The sequence below is a fragment of the Aphanomyces astaci genome, assembly GCF_000520075.1.
Source record: "Aphanomyces astaci strain APO3 unplaced genomic scaffold supercont1.26, whole genome shotgun sequence".
Classification (NCBI taxonomy): Eukaryota; Oomycota; class Saprolegniomycetes; order Saprolegniales; family Verrucalvaceae; genus Aphanomyces; species Aphanomyces astaci.
The window spans coordinates 268,676-286,805 of NW_009798289.1; the positions used below are offsets into that span (position 1 = coordinate 268,676).

At 53.9% G+C, this 18,130-nt stretch overlaps 7 protein-coding genes across 9 annotated transcripts; 1 reads left to right on the forward strand and 6 right to left on the reverse strand.

Moving 5' to 3' along the window:
- Window positions 1-14: 14 nt before the first annotated feature.
- Window positions 15-2,359, reverse strand: H257_10070 (hypothetical protein). Its single transcript, XM_009836509.1, has 6 exons — window positions 2,030-2,359; window positions 1,778-1,975; window positions 1,673-1,722; window positions 1,427-1,616; window positions 548-1,377; window positions 15-477 (listed from the first exon to the last, which is right to left on the reverse strand). The coding sequence occupies exons 1-6, from the start codon at window positions 2,352-2,354 to the stop codon at window positions 55-57; spliced, it is 2,016 nt and encodes a 671-aa protein (XP_009834811.1). The 5' UTR covers window positions 2,355-2,359; the 3' UTR covers window positions 15-54.
- A 172-nt stretch (window positions 2,360-2,531) lies between these two features.
- H257_10071 (hypothetical protein) lies at window positions 2,532-9,442 on the forward strand (the record flags this gene model as incomplete). 3 transcript variants are annotated; one of them, XM_009836510.1, is made up of 12 exons in its annotated part: window positions 2,532-2,840; window positions 2,893-2,976; window positions 3,036-3,119; window positions 3,171-3,263; window positions 3,310-3,585; window positions 3,654-3,692; window positions 3,791-4,006; window positions 4,067-4,196; window positions 4,254-4,329; window positions 5,095-5,459; window positions 6,167-6,324; window positions 6,459-9,442. In XM_009836510.1, the coding sequence occupies 12 exons, from the start codon at window positions 2,532-2,534 to the stop codon at window positions 6,630-6,632; spliced, it is 2,004 nt and encodes a 667-aa protein (XP_009834812.1). In that variant the 3' UTR covers window positions 6,633-9,442. The 3 variants fall into 3 exon arrangements, with proteins under 3 accessions (XP_009834812.1, XP_009834814.1, XP_009834813.1); XM_009836512.1 differs by having other exon boundaries at window positions 3,171-3,260; XM_009836511.1 differs by lacking the exons at window positions 6,167-6,324; window positions 6,459-9,442 and having other exon boundaries at window positions 5,095-5,551.
- H257_10072 (hypothetical protein) lies at window positions 6,698-9,416 on the reverse strand. The gene is made up of 4 exons (XM_009836513.1): window positions 8,592-9,416; window positions 8,105-8,545; window positions 7,859-8,063; window positions 6,698-7,813 (listed from the first exon to the last, which is right to left on the reverse strand). The coding sequence occupies exons 1-4, from the start codon at window positions 9,360-9,362 to the stop codon at window positions 6,753-6,755; spliced, it is 2,478 nt and encodes an 825-aa protein (XP_009834815.1). The 5' UTR covers window positions 9,363-9,416; the 3' UTR covers window positions 6,698-6,752.
- A 414-nt stretch (window positions 9,443-9,856) lies between the features above and the next one.
- Window positions 9,857-11,500, reverse strand: H257_10073 (hypothetical protein). Its single transcript, XM_009836514.1, has 5 exons — window positions 10,877-11,500; window positions 10,662-10,806; window positions 10,396-10,612; window positions 10,258-10,346; window positions 9,857-10,204 (listed from the first exon to the last, which is right to left on the reverse strand). The coding sequence occupies exons 1-5, from the start codon at window positions 11,465-11,467 to the stop codon at window positions 10,035-10,037; spliced, it is 1,212 nt and encodes a 403-aa protein (XP_009834816.1). The 5' UTR covers window positions 11,468-11,500; the 3' UTR covers window positions 9,857-10,034.
- Window positions 11,501-11,801: 301 nt separating this feature from the next.
- Window positions 11,802-13,339, reverse strand: H257_10074 (hypothetical protein). Its single transcript, XM_009836515.1, has 3 exons — window positions 13,173-13,339; window positions 12,927-13,114; window positions 11,802-12,876 (listed from the first exon to the last, which is right to left on the reverse strand). Exons 1-3 carry the CDS (start codon window positions 13,300-13,302, stop codon window positions 11,857-11,859), a joined length of 1,338 nt encoding a protein of 445 aa, XP_009834817.1. The 5' UTR covers window positions 13,303-13,339; the 3' UTR covers window positions 11,802-11,856.
- A 231-nt stretch (window positions 13,340-13,570) lies between these two features.
- H257_10075 (hypothetical protein) lies at window positions 13,571-14,277 on the reverse strand. Its single transcript, XM_009836516.1, has one exon. The coding sequence runs from the start codon at window positions 14,170-14,172 to the stop codon at window positions 13,849-13,851; it is 324 nt and encodes a 107-aa protein (XP_009834818.1). The 5' UTR covers window positions 14,173-14,277; the 3' UTR covers window positions 13,571-13,848.
- Window positions 14,278-14,481: 204 nt separating this feature from the next.
- H257_10076 (hypothetical protein) lies at window positions 14,482-17,962 on the reverse strand. Its single transcript, XM_009836517.1, has one exon. It carries the CDS (start codon window positions 17,898-17,900, stop codon window positions 14,628-14,630), a length of 3,273 nt encoding a protein of 1,090 aa, XP_009834819.1. The 5' UTR covers window positions 17,901-17,962; the 3' UTR covers window positions 14,482-14,627.
- Between the last annotated feature and the right edge of the window lie 168 nt (window positions 17,963-18,130).

Genomic DNA, 18,130 nt, shown 5'->3' on the forward strand with positions numbered 1-18,130 from the left:
CCGACTCTCATTGATACGGATAATTTATCGGGCAGTTACTTTTTTATCCGAATATTATAATCCCGAGAGTTCTGAACATGGCGCCAACACATCAATCGCCGTCACGGCCTCGGCTAAAGATCTCTGTCGTTTCACCACAACGACACCGCCAACTGCGAGCAGCATTATCCCTAGCGGTATCAGGCTGCCAAAAGTGCCATCTTTGTCAGCTGGAGCGTCGTCATGTGTCCTCGAATCTGTTGCCGCCGTTGGACCCGACGCCTTCAAAGCCACCGACACGTCGACGATAGCTGCAGTGTCGACATGAAGAACCCCGTCGAATGCATCGGTGGTGCCAAAGTAAGCCAAAGCCACCTTTGGCGAAACGTCAAAGGACAAGGGCACGCGTTTCTTCATGCACGTCGTGTTGATCGTGTCCAAGCGACCACGGCCCATCACGTACGACGACACCACGTACACCCCGCAATGAATGTCACCCTGTACACATACGAATTTACATATCACATGCCGTCGTTCTGTCGTCATCAACAAGATACATCGTACGGACCGACAGCATGGGCGTTTGAAACGCAGTGCAATGAGGGGCATCGGGAAACTCAACCCAGCGCTTTTGGGTCCCTCTCAACGCGGCGAATTCTGCGCGGCCATGGTGCAATTCCGTCTGTGGGTCCAACGTACCGCTTAGAAAGAGCACGGACGCGTGTAGAGGGATTGTCGACGAACGGTTGAAGAACGAATCTCGGGCATACACGTAGGGGGCGGGTGTCGCCTTGGAAAGCGGGCTAAGGCTGCGGCAGGCCTCGTCGCGGAAGTTGGTGGCCACGCAATACGCAGGAACGAGGTCAAACACGCCAAGACCGAACGGCTGGGACTCAAACGATAGCTGAAGGTCCGCGACCGACGGCGTCGGGTACGTCCACTCTTCGGAGAACACGATCAAGGTGTACAGCATCGCGTTCATCTCTACCAAGGCGTCACCCTGAACAGTTGGTGATCGGAGGGTTGGAAGGACCAACTGAGTAAAGCCCTTTCTTCCTTGGCTGGGATTGGCAATTTTACGCTGCAAGAAGGCCAACACGTGGTCGTCTTGACGCGTACACCGGTGGAGGCGATACACAATCGCGGGGATCATGCCTCGGAGGTTGACATTCATGAGCAAAGTGGTGAGGAATCGTCGAAGGGTATGCGACGGCGGCGTGTCTGTCCAGTTGGCCAGGGGGTAACAGAAGGATTCAGCGACCCCGCCGGGCTGCCTAGCGTCCAGTCGAGTGTAAATGCGCATGATAAGATTGCTCAAGGGCAAATTCCCAGTCACAACATCCGGAAACTTGGAGTTGCAGAACGCATTCTTGGCACAACGATCGAGGAATCGGGCGCCTGTAGACAGACATGAGCATGTGTGGAGTTTCGTAGGAAGGGACTGTACCAGCTGCATTGATGTCGTTGTCAAACTGCGCAAAGCTGTGGTTTACCTGCGCCACAACGCCATCCAAGACATACCCTCGAATATGAGACGGTCCGAGCTGCATCACGCGTTCCACCAAGTAGGTTCCATAGCTGGCCCCGTAGACAAACACTTGGTGGCTACCATTTGGCCGCAGTTCATCGCTGAGCACCTAAGGGAGGCATGAAACACATGTGGGATTCAATACACAGTTCAAGGACGACATACGTAGAGGTCGGTGGCTGCGCTCGTGACTGAAAAGGCTGTGGGTTGACCGTCTATATCCAATGATGAGTGTGAGTACACTTTGAAAGGGTCTATCGTATTAAATACCAATCTGAAACAAAACGTCGCGGATGCAAGCAGGCAACTCGTCGATGGCGATGGCTTCTCCGTTGACACTGCCCGGTGTGGACGCTTGCGCGGCCACACATTCCAACGGATGGCTGCGACCAGTGCCTCGATGGTCCATTGTATAAATGTTGGCCGTGCCGTTCGTGGTCGTGAACAGGTCCAACATCATGTACTCCACTACATGATTGCACTTGTGTGTGAGACGCGATCGATATGATAGCAAGCACATACTGGCCACAGAGGACGCCCCCGGTCCGCCTTGCAACACCCACACGTCCTTGTCTACATTGACGCCATTCCCCAGCAATCTCTTCACGAACACTTGGATAACGCGGTCGCTGCGGCATGAGGCGGCGGTGGTCGCATGGCATAACGGAAGCTCAACCAAAGCACATTCGACCGCCACTTGCATTGTGTTGTGCCGTGCGTTCCACGATGGAAACGTGTTGGCGCTGCAGTTGAACCATCCGTCGATCCGCAATGTCGCCGCCGCGACGGCCAAACAGTACGGCATGAACAAGACGCTCCTCATCACCATGACAGTAAATGCGAACATCCCACTTGCAGTGCTGGTTGGCCTTCCACGGCGGTTTCACCGTCGACCAATCCGCGATCTTCGTGCATGCTGCGCTCTCGTGCTGCCAAGTGCTTGCGATCCGATTCGCTTAAATTCGGGTGATTTCTATTGGCCCAAACCCTGTTGTTTGATTGGGCCATTTGACGTGAGTCTGAGATGTACCGCATCCCGCTGCCACTGCCGCCATCAGCCGCGGATGCCTCGGCCACATGGCTCACGGAAGACGAGTACAACATGTTCTCCATTCACAAGCAGACCAAGTCCTCCGCTGCGTCGACAAAGAAACGCAAGGCAATGGAAGGTGCTGACACGGCACACTCGGTCGCGGTCAAGCACCCTGAGACCGAGCCGGCGTCATTGTCCTCATGCTGGGACGATGTCTTGCATGCGAAGAAGTCGTTGATCCCTGTGGAAGACCACGCCGTCTATTTGGAGCTGAAACAGCGCAAAATAACTGCACAAAAGGTATGGACACCGTGGACCCATTGCCCTTCACGAGTGGGATTGGTTGGTGTAGGTTGGTATGCCTGCGATCCTGGCATTGTCCGACGCAGAGCGAGATACAATCGACCGCATTGATGCGGTGGTTGTCAACGAGCGGGTACGAAGCAACCACAGACCAACACATCGATTCATTCATAGTCGTTCGTTCATTCGTAGCGGGACTTTCAAAAGCATTTCGAACGTCTGGCAAAGCGGGAGCTCGTGGTGCTCACGACGCTGCCAGAGGCCGTGGACAAAAAGGTCAGCTCGGCCTCGTTCCATTAGACCTTCGATCCGTCACCGCCAGCGTAGGTCCACGAAGAACTGCGGCGGCGCTGCGACCTAGCTAAAGCCGCGTACCCTCGGCACTACACCCCCACGAGTCAACTTGAATTCAAAGAAGCGGTTGTCGTTGTCGTTTGAGATGTTCTCACACTGCTGGTGTGTGTAGGCGTATGACGTGGCCGCCCCAAAACACACTGCCAAGGCACTGGTGATACCTGGCAGCTCCAAGCCATTGCACGCCCTGCCAGCCACTCCTTCCAGCACGACCTCGATCCCCGACGATGTTGTCCGCGCCACCTTGTCGTCGCCGTGGCTTCCCAGCCCAGTCGTGTCGTTGGACCCGGCCGTCGCGCCCCTCATGCACGCCCACAAGTGCAAAGTCGTACTAACGACGTCCACATTGGCAACATTGTTTGACAATCACAACGGACACTTTCACCGGGTAGTACGAATGTAACCAACCTCCTTTTGAGCTATGTACGATCCATGGCAATTCATACGCAACCGTAGGCGTTCAAGATCCCAGTGACAGTCACAGACCAACGACAGGTATGTATGTATTCACGTCATCGCAATTCGTTCGCCTTTGGGGTGTAAATAGTCGCGAGATGACGGTGAGTTCTTTGTCATATCTCTGCACCATCTAGGTGTACATGGACAAGCCACTGGTGCTGGCCAAATGGAGCGGACGCGCCATGAGCACCAAGTACTCTCGTCGGCTCTTGACGAAATGGCTGGATTCCCCATCATCTGTAGCCACGCCCACTGCAAATACTGACACCGACGACAAAGCCAGGACGTACCATGTGTGGGAATTTGCCAGCACTCGCGTCCTCGTCCGGTCCTCCCTCCATGGGCCCAAAGTAGTACCCAACTTGTTTACATGTTGTTGTCATTCTCACTCATAACGATGTCACATGCAGGCCCAGCCCGTGACCATGCACGCGAAAATGGACTACCAATGGAGTCTCCAGCCCGAACAAGTCACGGAGCGCGATCGAGCGCACATTTGGCTACATTCGTGGATGCGTGGCAACGCTCGCATTGTGTTTGGTATGTCCGGCATTTTATGTGATATGGTTGATGTCCACGCCCCTAAAGCTCTCGTAGGCCACTTTCACGGCACGGATCATCGGGTGAGTGTCACGGAGGAGACTGTTGCGTCGGTGGTGTCGGTCGAGGAAAAGTACGCCCATACCCTTCGTTATGAGAGTGATATATTTGTTTATGATTGATTTGGTACGAATTTCCGGACCCCGTTCCATCAAATCACGTATATATGTCCTATTGGTCAATTTGAAAATACTTGCCGCTGATTGGGTACATCATTTTTTTCGTTTTATTTCGTGCTTTCTGCAGGAAAGCCAATGAAATTTCGCGGCGAGATTGGTGCTCGGTTTTACGAATCGTGCAGAATTGGGAAATTTGTGGTCAATTCATGATATTGTGGATTCGATACGAATTTCCAGACCCCGTCGAATCGAATGTATCCCGCCGCCGCCGAATCGAAGCTCGAATCGACGCTATTGGCTAATAATCCATTCTTGAGTGGATTTGATTGGCTCTTACAGAAACGACATTTATATACAAGTATTCAACAAATCAGAATTCCGTCGTGATTCAATATTGATTCGACAAACGAGGCGAATTTTGGAAGTTTATAGCGAATTCACAATATTGAGCTTTCAAGTGAAATTTCGTGTTGTGGTTTCTCGTTGGAATTTAAATCGATTTGATTGGCTACTTCAGATGAGCTCAAAATTATTAGCCAATCAAAACCCATTTCTAAATGAAATTCAACCAATCACATCGATTGTGGATCGGTTTGGTCGCCGCGATTCGATTGCACCCCCTCCCCAAATTTGTATCAAATCAACAATATAAAGTTTTGCTTTTCTGTTGATTCAATGTGTGTTGTGCTTGATGTTGTGATGATTCTTCTTCTTTGTAGTCCGTTCACAAAGTTCCAACTGGTGCATGAAATCCTGCACCACGTCACAGAGCTCCCACCTGGTCGGTATCTTGTCGACCACTCGCCGACTCGGTCGAGTATCGGCGGTGGCGGCGTCGTGACAGTGTACGCCGCAGTCCGCCGGGGCGACGCGTGGGACGACCCCGTCGAGTCGACGTCCCCCGACACACTGTTTGACCTGCACGGGTACCTCGACTCGGCAGGAAGGTGGGACCGGACGGACCTGGCCTGTGTGATGCCCCAATGGACGTTGCCCAATCAGATTCCGTACACATTTCTCGTGCCTTCGTATTGCACCAGCTACTTCGAGTCGAATGGCCAGTGCGACCGCATCCACCGCCGACGTACGTCTCCTCGAATGCAAATAATCCATTGAAGCAATGTTTTAAAGCTTCAATTGTACCTTTTGCATCATGGGCCAGCAAGTTTATTTTTTTAACATTTCATGCCTCTTTTTACTTATATAAATAACATATATACTGACAGGACAATCACCTTTTTACGTATACGTTTTAACATTTTTACAGATATTTTTATATATTGTGGACCTTCGATACGAATTTCCAGACCCCGTCGAATCAAATGTATCTCGCCGCCGAATCGAATCACGAGTCGACGCTATTGGCTAATCCATTTTTGAGAGTGGATTTGATTGGCTCTTAGGACAAGGATATTCAACCAATCAGAACTCCGGCGCGATTCAATATTGCTTTGACAAGCAAGGCGAATTTTGGAAGTTTATAGCGAATTCACAATACTTTATTATATATTTTCGATTTGATACAAATTTGGGAGAGGTTGCATCGACCAAACTGATCCACAATCGATCTGATTGGTTGAATTTCATTGAGTGGGTTTTGATTGGCTAATAATTTTGAGCTCATCTGAGGTAGCCAATCAAATCGATTCAAATTCCAACGAGAAACCACGCCACAACACAATGAAATTTCACTCGAAAGCACAATAATCTATTTTCCATTTTCACTCGCTCGTCATTACTCTTTGTTCGGTTTTGAAAAGTTGATCGTTATTATGAACGAACGATATGTAGGCAAACCGTGTGGCCACGTGCACGTGCGAGTAGGCAAGCACACTGGCGTCTTTGTGTGTCAGTTGTCTGTCAGCGGCAGCGCCAGCCTCAAGAAAGAGCATACTCGAGTGCCGTCAGCTCCGTTTTGCAAAGGATTCTTGCAGCAGACGTGCTTCAAGGTTCGTTTCCAGAAATATGGATGGTTGTCGTCGAGTCGTCCTAAGCTGTGAGATGAATGCGAATGATCATCCCCCATCTACGATATATACAACTTGGGGTGGAATGTGATGAAGTTTTTGTTTGGCATTGTTAGAAATCGTGCTCGGAGCCCCACGTGCCCCTGCCCGCGCTGCTCCGACAGGTCGCCCACGAGGTGTTGGTCCATACGCCACCTCGTCCAGGTCGCAAAAAAGCAAAAGGTGGCCGACGCCCCCCGCCTTTGTCGAAAGAACCGCCAAAGGACGACACACAAGACATCCCCCCCTAGCCCCCTTCACGCCCCACAAAGACACGCCAGCCCCTAGCCACTAACTAGCAACCCACCCAATCCTAGAAATATTGAGTGTGTATTGTGCTTTTCTTTATGTCTACACCAACAGATCTGAGTCTACTTTTCTGTGAGCGGCCGAAACCCCTTCCACCACGCGGGGGCAGCGTACCCGCCGTTTGTGTCGGAGTTCTCTCTCGCCAGTGTCTTGAGCAGCACGTCGGTCGGTCCGTCGGGGTACTTGGCATAAGCCGCCGTGAACGCCGTGTGCGCGAGGTCCCAGTGGCCGTCCAAGTACTGCGTCATGCCGTCGTTAAAGAGCGTGAAAAAGTCGCGGGGGATGCGTTCCTGCAGCACTTGGAGAAAGTTTTGTCGTTCGAAATCCATGGGCATCTGGACGCCGTTCGGGTCCACGAGGGGCAACGGGATGTCAACGTAGTTGCCAATGTCAAACGTCCACAAATCCATGGGAATCTCGCTGCCCTTGACTGTCACACGGTCCACCTTTCGGCAAAACGACTTGACAATCGGACTCACTTCGTCCATGAACCATTCGCTGATAAGCATGTCGCACTGGAACTGCCCCGTCGCATTCTCGAGCCGGGCCGCCATGTTGACGTTTGGGCTTAGGTACGACGCATCGATTTTAAACTTGGACCCGATCGCGCCCTCGATCGCCCACCCAATGTGCAGCCCAAACCCCATGGCCACATGAAAGTGGTTGTCGAACTTGTCCTGCAACGCCTGGTTGGTCAAGTACGTGTGAAACCGGCCGTTCGGCTGGTTCGCGGTGTGGATCTCGACCCGCATCCGCAGCACCGCCACGAGCGCCGAGTCGACCAGCTCCTGTGGGCTGATTTTGCGCGGCCGCGACCCGGTTGCTGTCAACAACACGCCAATGTCGGCGCGCTTCTTGACCCGCTCCGCCGCGTCCATGATCGGTTTCGTGGCCGGGTCCCGCGGGTCGCGCATCCCCGGCAGCGACCCGTCGCAGATCTTCCACGCAATCAAGAACGCCGACCCAATGTTCTTGTTGGCCGCGCCATAGTACATGTTGGCGTCGCTGTGCACAATGTCCGCCAACGTGTTGATGTACGTGATCACGCTTTCTTCCAGAACGGACACCGTTTCCGTAAAATGTTCAATGATGCCAAACCCGAAAATGGACGAGATCTTTTTGCCTGCGACATGGTTTACACTCAGAATTAGACTCAGACTAAACGCACCTGGAATCATCACGTTGAGTTCGCCCGTGCCGCTCATGTTCTTCGAAATGATCTCCGTGCCGGCACTGCCAAACCCGACTTGCAACAGCCGTCCAATTTTCGCAATCGTTTTCTCAAGCATGCGCGTTTCGTACTCTTGGTTCAAATCTTCTTCAATTTCGACGTTCGCGAGTGGGTTTTGGGCCAGCCGGTTCACCAACGCCATCTAGACTCAGACTCAGACTACGGTCGCGTGTATGTACGCACCATGCGTTCGATCGGGCCAATCACAAGCTGGTCCGAGTCTTTGGTGAAAAAGTAGATGCTCATCCCAAACACAAAGATGATAATGCATGTCTTGCCCACGTTTGAATGGGCGTCGGCAACGTTTTGGCTTTGAATGTCAAACACAACCCCGGAAAAGCACGACGTGTCGAACACTGTGCCGTCGTTCGCGTAGCACGCGTAGATGCTAGACGTTGTGTCCAGATCCGTCTTGCGCAGCGTCGACAGGTCCATGTTCAAGTACGACGCACTCCATCCCGACGTCGGGTTGGCCGACAGCGCGTACGCAGACGTGGTATCGACGGCGCCCGTGGACGTCAGCCCCTGGAACTGCATCTGGTGCATCCATTCGTTGGTCAAGTTGGTGGACACGCCATACACGACCACGCTCAAGATGAGCCCGTCGCATTGCCGAATGTATTCCTAGGACAAGACTCTTACGAAGTCGGAGCTAGGAGGCGGTGGGTACCTGAAACGACGATTGGAATGCAGCCATGGTGACGCTGCCGGTGGCGTTGTAGTCTTGAGCAAGGCGGTGGAGGTAGAAGAACGCGTCGTACTGGTACTCGTCCACGCTGGAGAGGGACATGTCGATCACAGGCAAAAAGATGATCATCGTGAGCACGAGCACAATCAACCGCCGCGTCGTGAGTTCGGTGAGGATGCGGCCGACCTTGGACGGCTCGTTCAGTTGCACGACCTTGGAGTCCTCCTTGCTGCGGAACATGCGCGACACACGGATGAGGCGGATGAGGCGGATCAGCTTGACCATGCGCCCCGCCTTGGTGCCCGCGCGGCCGGCTTTCCCCGCCTGCAGCGACGTCGACGCCAACCCCTTGGTGTTGGTGTCTTCGGGGACGATCAAGTTCATGACCCACTCGACGTCGGATAGAATCGACAGCGTCGAAATCAAATCCATCCAGAACGTAAACGACACGCCGCGGTTAAAGTACCCTGGCCGCGCGTACACGTTGGCGACCATCTCGAGCGAAAACCCAACAAACACGAGCAGCAGCAGCACGTAAAACGCAGAGTCCGCTTCGGTGGTGAACCCGCCGATGCGCATGTCGTCTGCAAACAAAGCAAAGATGGTCATGACGCCCAGCGCAATGTTGAGGCCCCGGCCATCCAGCAGCGCCACGATGCGCTCCCGCTGCGCCTGTGTCGGCGGCAGCTTTTGCACCTCCGGGCTCACCTTGTTGGCCACCTTGGCCGATTTGGACGACGTCGGCGCCAGCATCGTCGTCTTGACCACGGACTCGAACTCAAGCGTCGCTGTACTGGTTGGTGCCTTCCGAGAGTAACCACTACCCAACAAGCACAAACCTATTTTTGGCTTCCTGACGTGGCGCAGTCTCGTCGACATAATTTCAATCGATGGTGCGACATTTAGGACTTGGTCGGTTACAAATGTCCTGATTAGGACATTAAACTAGGGCACCGTTATATATTATTGTCGTACCTTTGCACCTGCAATGAAACAATGAAACTTGAAGAATGTATTTAAATATTCGAACTGATTCTAATTCATTTGAGATTGTATTGACATGTTATAATTTATATATCACGGTGCAGGTCAACGACAAATACGGTACTATTGAGTCGTCGGAAGGGATCGAATTTGAAGGCGGCGGCATGATGAAGGGCATGCAAGCCGCGGGCTCAGCGTGGAGTCTTAAGTAGTACTAGGTAACAACACCCAATGACATTAACACATGCATGATATGTACAATACTAAGCTTATTACAATGTGTGTGATGGCATGCTATGCATGATCTGAGCAACCCACACGGCGCCACAGAGTTGCTCAAAGCAGCAATCGTTGTTCTGGCTCGATTCGTGCGCTCGTTGCCACAGCATAGCACAGTCTGACATGCAGTGCCCTTGGAGTGTATGTATATTTGGTTTATCCTTAGCTGTTCATGCGCAGGCGAAGGTGGGCAAACATGTGGCGCCAGAACTCGCTCGCCGCGACCTTGTCGAGATGGCGCTTGTGCGGGTGGATCATGAGGATCTTGACATCCCATTTCTTGATGTCTTGGTTCAGGGCCGTGCCGTGGGAATAAATATGAATACCACACACTGTCACATACACAAATCAGTTCCTTGGCCATCACATATCCTCTTGTTTTTACCTCGCTTGAACACTTCGAGGGGAAATTGCCACTGCCAGTCTTTAAACTGCCACGTATGACCCGATACGATCACCCCCACGACGCACTTCCTATATGATGGCCATTATCGTATCGATCGTGTGATGGCCAGCAACGCACCAGTCGCGGTCGGAGAACCGAAGCACGCTGTCCACAAGCTTGAACGTGTACGTCTGATCGCTCTCCTTGACCTGAATCGTCACGGACGTGGGCTTGCGAAGGCCCTCCGACTTCTTCTGCGCCGCCGTAACAAAGTGGCCTTCCTCCAAGAAGTCCTTGACGTTGAGCAGACTGAGCAAGTCGGACACCCCCGCCGGCACGACGATGATCGGGATGTCTACAACAACCGCATGGGCCAAGAACGAAGTGTGTCGAGTTGTGGCTACCTGGAAGCGCCTTCTTCATGGCTTGATGCAATGGAACAGTCAACGTCGACGTCTGCGTGAGGAGAGTCACCTTGCCCGACCCACTCGACCGCTCGCGTTCTTCCTTCAACACCAACTCGAACAGCGCCAACATGCTGTCAAACGACTAACGGGATCGATCAAGAAAGTTCCAAGGGTTGGGAGAAGGAGGAGCATGTATGTATGTATGTATGGACCTTGGGGGTTGTCATCATGCTCGTGCGATCGCGGTGTGTGTATTCCTTGTCGAGGATGCGCTTCTTGATCTCGTTTTCCGTGTCCGTCTCGCCCAAAACGTCAGCAGTCGACGACGACGCGGCTACGTGGTTCGCGTCCTTTGATTTTTTCGAAGGAGGAACAGACGAGGACGAGTCAAGTGGCCGCGATGAATGCTCGCCTGCAGCAGCAGCAGCCTTGCGCTTCTGGGCCAACGCAGCCGTCGCTTGGTCATACACCTGGACCGACTCCTCGATGTCTCCACGCAGGTACGCCATCAACTCCTTCTTGTCGATAGTCGACACCATGTTTACCTTTTCTGCACGTGTCTTGGCTACATACTCAGGAAACGTCAACGCCGCGTACTTGACGCATGTGACCACAGCCATCAAGTCATAGCTCTTGCTCGACGCCTTGGAATGGAACGTCGTCTTCAACGTCCCCGGGAACCGATGGTCCACTTCCTTCACGCCAGTTTCCATGTTGATGGAGCACAACAACACTTCTCCGCCTTCCGTCTCCACAGGGCGGTTTGCGATCACTGCCGCGCGGACAAGACCCAGCGCGTCCATTTTGCCGTGTATGTGTGTGGTGTAGAATTCAAAATGCCTACAATGTGATTGGCCTTAACGACCTAATATACTCCAATCACCAACGATATTCAGCCAACATAATATTTATTTTAATATTAATACGATTAGCGCATATTTCCAAGATTCACCGTCAATAATAATATTGTACTACTATTATTGTACTACTATTAATATTATTAATACTTCGAAGTATGATGCTTAACACCTACTAAGCTGTTTCTATCAATAATAATAGTACTTCGAAGTACTACGTAGTACTAACTAACTATTGCTACACTATTTTGTATACTAACGTTACGTAGTACTACGTAGTATAACATTATAGAGTAACCGTTTATTCGTTACAGTAACATCAAGCGTACTACGTTTTACTGCAACGGTCCGCGATACACATTGCCATGCAAATGGCGGTGGCAGACGGCTGTCACATGCGCTTCCAGGACGTCTGGGGCGTATCCCGCCGCGCAGAAACCCGCGAACGGCGCGGCGTACTTGAGGCTATAGTCCGAGTACCCTCCGCAGGCAGTGGCGACGGCGGCATTCACACGTCGCAAGCACGCATCGTCCAACGGATCTTCATTGGCCGCAAGGGTGGGTGCCATTGCCGCCACCTTCGTTTGGATCTCGGTAAACATGATGTCGGCAAGTTCCCGGGCTTGGATCGTGTGAAGCAGTGCGTGGGCCAGGCCGTGGCGGGCTTCTCCAGGCGGGGCACGGAGGTACTGGTAAAACTTGGACACGATTTCCGCGTCGCGCACGTCCATCGACGTCAAGACGGTCAGGTCCTCCGCGTCCTCCCCATGCAGGTCGTCGTCGTCGTGGGGACGTTGGTCCAGCGTGCCGAGGAAATCGCCCACGGGTTCGTCTGGAATGGTGTCCGTAGACCCGAACGCGAGCACGTGGCTCTTATTCGTCTTGCGCTTCACATGTTGGTACTGCTCTCCCAGCGTTTCCTTGGCCAAATCGCCAACGTCGCTGTCCTCCATCCAATTCACCGAATACAAGTCACCCAGACACGTGCCAAGCAAATGGAGGCCAATCTTGTCGCCAAGGGGAGGGCAGTACGTGCCCCACGAAGACTCGTGGTCGTTCGCAGCCGTCGTCGCATACACGTTGATATCCGTGGGTAGGAGCCCTTTGAACATGGAGCCGGACTCACATGCTTCCATGTAGAACACCAGTTCCTTGAACTTCTTCGCGGCATGCATTTCTTGCAACGTGGCCACCAAATCCTTGGCGTACAAGTTGTCCTTTGGAAACACAACAAACCCTGGCGCACCGTGGTCGACAAAGTTCACAAACACGCGGTCCTCGGCCGTGCTCTTGAGCACTTTGCCGCCAGCCGCGGAATCCCCGCTCAAAACTTGCAGGAACTTCTTCGGTGTGACCTACACATGTACATGAGGGGAATGGAAATGCAGAGGAGGGAAGGGGGTACGTCGTCGCCTCGGTAGTCGACATGGCAATCCTTGTAGACGTCTATGGCATCCTTCTTGAACGTTGTGGGGTGATTGAACAGTTGGCCAGGGAACGGATTCGAGGTACTGTTGGCGGCATCGTCGTACATCATCAACACAATGTTCGACGCTGGAATGCCGTGACGGCGCACGACGTGGTAGGCATGACCTGCGGAAGTCGGTAGGAATGAGGTGGAGATGTATAGACAACGATTATCGAGACGTACAGGCATCGGCTTGGTGGCGGTAGTTCCAATAGCCCGTGGACCCGACAGCAATAACGGCCCAGTGGTCTCCGGTCACACCTTGGAGGACGAGGGCCGCGACTGCCGCGGCAAGTTGGGAGAACACACGCATGTGGGGTCAGAAGAAGTTTGGCTAATGACAACGTTCCTTCCTGGCATTTGGAAGATCGGTGTGGAGAACACTTGGAGCCAATCAGGTTGCTTATAGCTCAACGTCAAACCTAAGATCTCACCACACTTTATACTCCGGAGTATACATATTTTAACGATAAACGTCATATTATCCTCCAACATTTCATACATTTGACTTGCTAAACTGCAAAGTATAATATTACGCAGGCCATGAGTGCTACTGTTGTAGTCTGTTAAACAAATACCTCAACGATTTGTTGCCAGCAGAACGGTGGCAGTTGAGGCAACGGTGATGACTCCAACGGCGACGTCGCCACCACTCCTCCGCGTCCTCCAGACGGACTTCACAGCAGCAAAGGGGAATGCGCTACAGGCATGTTTCGCTAGCTTGTATGGACTTGATCTAGATGATGTCCCAAACTTCATCGCTGACCCAAGAGGTTACTTGAACGCCATCAATTCGTGGCTGGCCTCCCGAGGTAACGACGTCCAGTTGCGCAAAGTGGCCTTGTCACCCGATGGCAGATTACCTCTCCATGAAGCAGCTCTCGATCCTGGCACTCTCGTTCTCTTGCGAGGCAGCTCTCCTCGAGGAAGTCATGCGCATGTCGTCGTAGCGTCGGCCGATCCGACCGGTCGAGCGTTCGTTCCGGTCATGGATCCTCATCCCGACACAACGTTTCTCAGCGACGATACCTCTGGTCAATGGGTTGGCCTTCTCGAAGAAGTGGCCCTTCCTTAATGCACTTCTTTGCTCCGTCGGCATGGCACCGCCAAGGCTACCGTAGGTGCTGGCAGCGATCCTCCGTGGCGCAGCGGCCTCAGTACATGTAGCATCGTTCATCGCCATTGTAAGTTACTAGTGGTAAGCAGGGTTACTCGTCAAAAAGATGCACCTGCCACCGATAGCGTTAAGAATGTAGCAAGCTGATACAAGCGCTACTTTGCACACCACAACTTTTGCTGTGTGTTATGACGTGAGTTTCTACAATTGTGAACACCAAGCACCTCAGATCCAAGACGTCAGTTGTACTGGTAGACACTGCCAACTTCGACGTAAAGCGGTAGCTTTTTATTCACTCACCCCGTTGGCCACACCAAGCATCAAGTCAAGTAGACAAACGACTGACTTCGCTCTTTTGCCTTGTTCCGCCGTGAATACAGTAGTGTTAGGATGTGCAAAGTCCACGTTGCTGTTTGTTTCAAGCCCACAAAATGGATGGTTTGTTTTTCACGCCAAATAAAGTTAATCAACCAGTCTCGTCTCTTTGTCTACCCCTACTCGTATACACTTTGCTGCAGTGTCTACAAGACCTTTTGCAGCGTCGCTTGCTGTTGGCCGTCCAACGCGCCCACGATCGCATGCATTTGGTCTGGGAAGGACGCCACGAGCCACTTGAAGCACGCGACGATCTTCCCTTGGACGTCCTCATCTACATCCGAGTCGTCGCCCAACGATTGCGCAAAGATCGACACGATGTCGCCCATGTGCTGGCTCGCCACGGGGTGCTGCATTTCGAGCAGCTTGAACAAGGCGCCGTACACGTTTTCTGTTTCGGTAAAGTCTGCCTTCAGCGGAAGCGCCTTGAGGAACACAGGCAACACTTGGTCGAGCGGCACGGCGTCCGGCGCGGTCGAGATCAGCGACGCCACCGCCGAGCACGCGTTGTCGACCACGGCTTCGTCCTTGGCGTTGAAAAGCGGGGCCAGCGCTTGGAGGAGCTGCAGGTACTGGGGGGCCAACGCCGGCCCACTCATGCGCACGATCGCGCCCAAACTGAACGCCGAGTTGCGCTGGAGCGACGAATCGGCGGACGCCGCGCCCTTGAACAAGGCCGGCACCACTTCGGCCACGTACTGCGCGCCGGCGGCTTGCAACTCGGGGAGGACTTCGCCAAAGCTTCCGAGGATGGCGGCGCGGTCCTTGTCGGCATGGACGCCCACTTGGAGGTACGCCATGAACTGGGGAAAGAGCGGCTGCCACAGCGGCAACAACGTCGGGCCAAATGCCTTGGCCATCGCCCCAAACAACTCGGTGAGCAGATCCACCACGGTGCTCTTGTCGCCGTCGTCTTCGTCGTCGTCGTCGTCGTCGCCGTGGCCTCCGTCCTCGTCGTCCGGGTTGTTCAATTCCAACGTTGTCTCAGAAAACTTGCCAATCACGTCAAAGTACGGCGCCAACACAACGGCCCCAAGTTCCGTCGTGAGCGTCGTGAGGGCGCGGAGGGTGCCGTCCACGACCGCAGGGTCCGAGTCATGCAGCAGTTCTTGAAACACGCTTTGGATTTGGCCGGCCTCGACGTCGCCAAGGGGGGGGCCCATGAGTTTGTCCAAGAGGAGCTTGGTGCGGGGGTGCAGCTCGAGCAATTGGCCCTGCGTCCACACCTTGACGTCGCCGTCTTGGGCGGCGGGGGTCGTCGCGTAGAACGACGTGACGACAAGCGCGGCGCATGCCTCTGGCACCACCGCGCGCACGCTTTCGTGGATCGTTTCAACCATCAAGCTCATCGCGACGAGAATATCGGGCACGAACCGGTCAAAGCCGCCGCCGAGGTTGGTCGCCAGCGCCTCAATGCACTGCACGGCACGCGTGAGCATCTCGGTGGTGGCAGTGTGGACCTTGAAGTAGTGTTCCGTGGCGTCGATCTCGTCGTCATCTTCAAACGCTTCGAGGGCTTGGTCGTTGTCTCTGCAGATTTCGACGCCGTTGTCCGGGGTGAGCATGGGCAGGATGGCCTGGACGCACGTGTCAGCATATGGAAGGAACGCCTTCTTGAAGATGTTGCTTGCGTTGATGATAAAGCCCATGCACATGTCGTTGAGCTCGTCGTCGTTGAATTGCATGGTCTGGAACACATACGGCATGACCACTTGGATGTGGTGGCCAAACTTGTCAGCGCCGAGCGCCACGACCAAGTACCCGAGGCACTCGATCGCGGTCGCGCGCAGTTGCAGGTACTTCTTGTCCGTGATGGCCAAAAACGGCTGTAGCAAATCGCACACGCCGGCAAAGTACGGTTCAAACTTGGTCTTGGCGCCCACCGACACACTGCCCAGCGCGGAAATCGCGAGTTTCTGGATGCCTGGCTTTTGAGTTTGCACGAGCCCGACCAGCTTTTCGACGAGCCCGTTCAAGAACGGCTCGATCTCATCCGGTTCCATCGACTCGGTAAACACTTCGAGCACGTAGCACGACGTAGCCTTGACGTCCGGCGTCGGGTCGTCCAGCAACGCCAGTGCGACGGGGATGATGTCCACGTAGTGGGTCTGAATCTCGGGCTGGAGGTACTCGGCAAACTGACCGAGCGAAAAGCACGCGGCTTCGCGGACGTTGTGGTGCGTCGAGGCGGCGGCCGTGTAGATGAGCGGCAACACGCTGGCCAGGTTTTCCGACAAGAACTCGGACAGACCTTCCGAGACGACGCCGAGCGCGAGGACGCCGGCCTTTTGCATGCTCGGGTTGGACGAGCCCACGACTTGGTGGGCGCATTGGAGCACGATGGGCTTGAGGGTCTTGGGCGACAGGCTCAGCGCCATGTAGTCGAGTGTGCGCTGGGCCATCTGGGTCATGTGTTCCTCTTCGTCGTCGTCCTTTTCTTCTTGCAAGATGCTAAAGAACACGCCGCTGGCCGAGTGGTTGTCGGCGGCCACGGCTTGGATCATAGCGTTGAAGATCGTAGGGGCCAAGCCCGACTTGGAGATGACCTTGGGTTTGTTTTCGACGAGCGAGTTCAGGCACGCGTTGGCGGCGGCGCGCGTCGACGGCTCGATGTCGGGCGCCATGAAGATCTGGAGAAGCAAGTGCACGAGCGTGGGCATGGCCTTGGTGAGCAGCGGGAACGAAATCTCCGACAACGACGTGAACGATTCCATAAAGTCGCATGCTTCTTGCTCGTTTTGCGACGCCATGCACGCTTTGAGGATTTCAATCATGGGCTCGACCAGGGTTTGGAACTCGGTCGCGGTCTTCTTGTCCGTGGCCTCGCTTTCGTCAAGGTACTGCGCAATGCCGCACGACGCACGCATGGCTTCGACGCGGACTTTCATCTCGGCGTCCTTGAGCCCGGCCAAGTAGAACCCCTTGACGTTTTGGAATTGCTCAATCAGTTGGCCGCCAATCGCTTCGTTCAGCTTGTTGAGCAGCAACATGGACAGGTACCGCGCGGGCGCGCTGGCGGCATTTCCGGCACACGATGTGATCAACGCAAACAGTTCTGGCCATTGGCCTTCGGGCATGATTTCCGCAGCCACCGCGGCGATGATGCGTGCAATGCCGAGTTGCACCACGGCTACGGGCTCTTCCACCACACGTTGAAGCAAAGCTTGGGCGAGGTTGGTGCGGGTCGCGGCGTCAAAGTGATCCCAATGCGACGAAATCTTCAAGTGCATGAGGAGCGCGGCGTATTGGCGGACTTCGGGCCGCGAAGACCCTTGCAACTGGGTCATCATGCCAATGACGGACGCTGGCGAGCTCAGGTACTGCTTCAGCAGACCTTCAGCTTCCTTGATTACCTGGGTGTCGGGTGCCATCAGCCGCAGGATGCATTCTTCGAGCTGTTCTGGGGCGAAGTCGACCATGGTGATGTCGAGCGGGGGATATCTCCGAGAATGACGACGACGATGATCTCAGCCAATACAAAGTTGAAGGCTAAATGAATGGTGAAGTGCATTTGCCGCTCTCCACCAGCCAATCACCGCGCGAGAATTCCCCGGTATGCACTATGATTGGTTGAGGTTTTCTAGGGCCATTGGGATTAACTGTTTCAAGAGCGCCAACCCAAACTTTTCAAGCCAACACGACCACGAGC

Coding starts and splice junctions, on each gene's coding strand:
- H257_10070 (XM_009836509.1), bottom strand. CDS start 2,354: ATGTTCGCATTTACTGTCATGGTGATGAGGAGCGTCTTGTTCATGCCG. Junction 1,723..1,777: donor CGACGTTTTGTTTCAGATTG/GTATTTAATACG, acceptor CATTGGATATAG/ACGGTCAACCCACAGCCTTT. Junction 1,617..1,672: donor GCGCAGCCACCGACCTCTAC/GTATGTCGTCCT, acceptor TGCCTCCCTTAG/GTGCTCAGCGATGAACTGCG.
- H257_10072 (XM_009836513.1), bottom strand. CDS start 9,362: ATGCTGGCGCCGACGTCGTCCAAATCGGCCAAGGTGGCCAACAAGGTG. Junction 8,064..8,104: donor TTGGCCCGATCGAACGCATG/GTGCGTACATAC, acceptor GTCTGAGTCTAG/ATGGCGTTGGTGAACCGGCT. Junction 7,814..7,858: donor ACTCAACGTGATGATTCCAG/GTGCGTTTAGTC, acceptor ACCATGTCGCAG/GCAAAAAGATCTCGTCCATT.
- H257_10073 (XM_009836514.1), bottom strand. CDS start 11,467: ATGGACGCGCTGGGTCTTGTCCGCGCGGCAGTGATCGCAAACCGCCCT. Junction 10,613..10,661: donor CATGAAGAAGGCGCTTCCAG/GTAGCCACAACT, acceptor CGGTTGTTGTAG/ACATCCCGATCATCGTCGTG. Junction 10,347..10,395: donor CGGTTCTCCGACCGCGACTG/GTGCGTTGCTGG, acceptor GCCATCATATAG/GAAGTGCGTCGTGGGGGTGA.
- H257_10074 (XM_009836515.1), bottom strand. CDS start 13,302: ATGCGTGTGTTCTCCCAACTTGCCGCGGCAGTCGCGGCCCTCGTCCTC. Junction 13,115..13,172: donor CCGCCACCAAGCCGATGCCT/GTACGTCTCGAT, acceptor CGACTTCCGCAG/GTCATGCCTACCACGTCGTG. Junction 12,877..12,926: donor TCGACTACCGAGGCGACGAC/GTACCCCCTTCC, acceptor GTACATGTGTAG/GTCACACCGAAGAAGTTCCT.
- H257_10075 (XM_009836516.1), bottom strand. CDS start 14,172: ATGGCGATGAACGATGCTACATGTACTGAGGCCGCTGCGCCACGGAGG.
- H257_10076 (XM_009836517.1), bottom strand. CDS start 17,900: ATGGTCGACTTCGCCCCAGAACAGCTCGAAGAATGCATCCTGCGGCTG.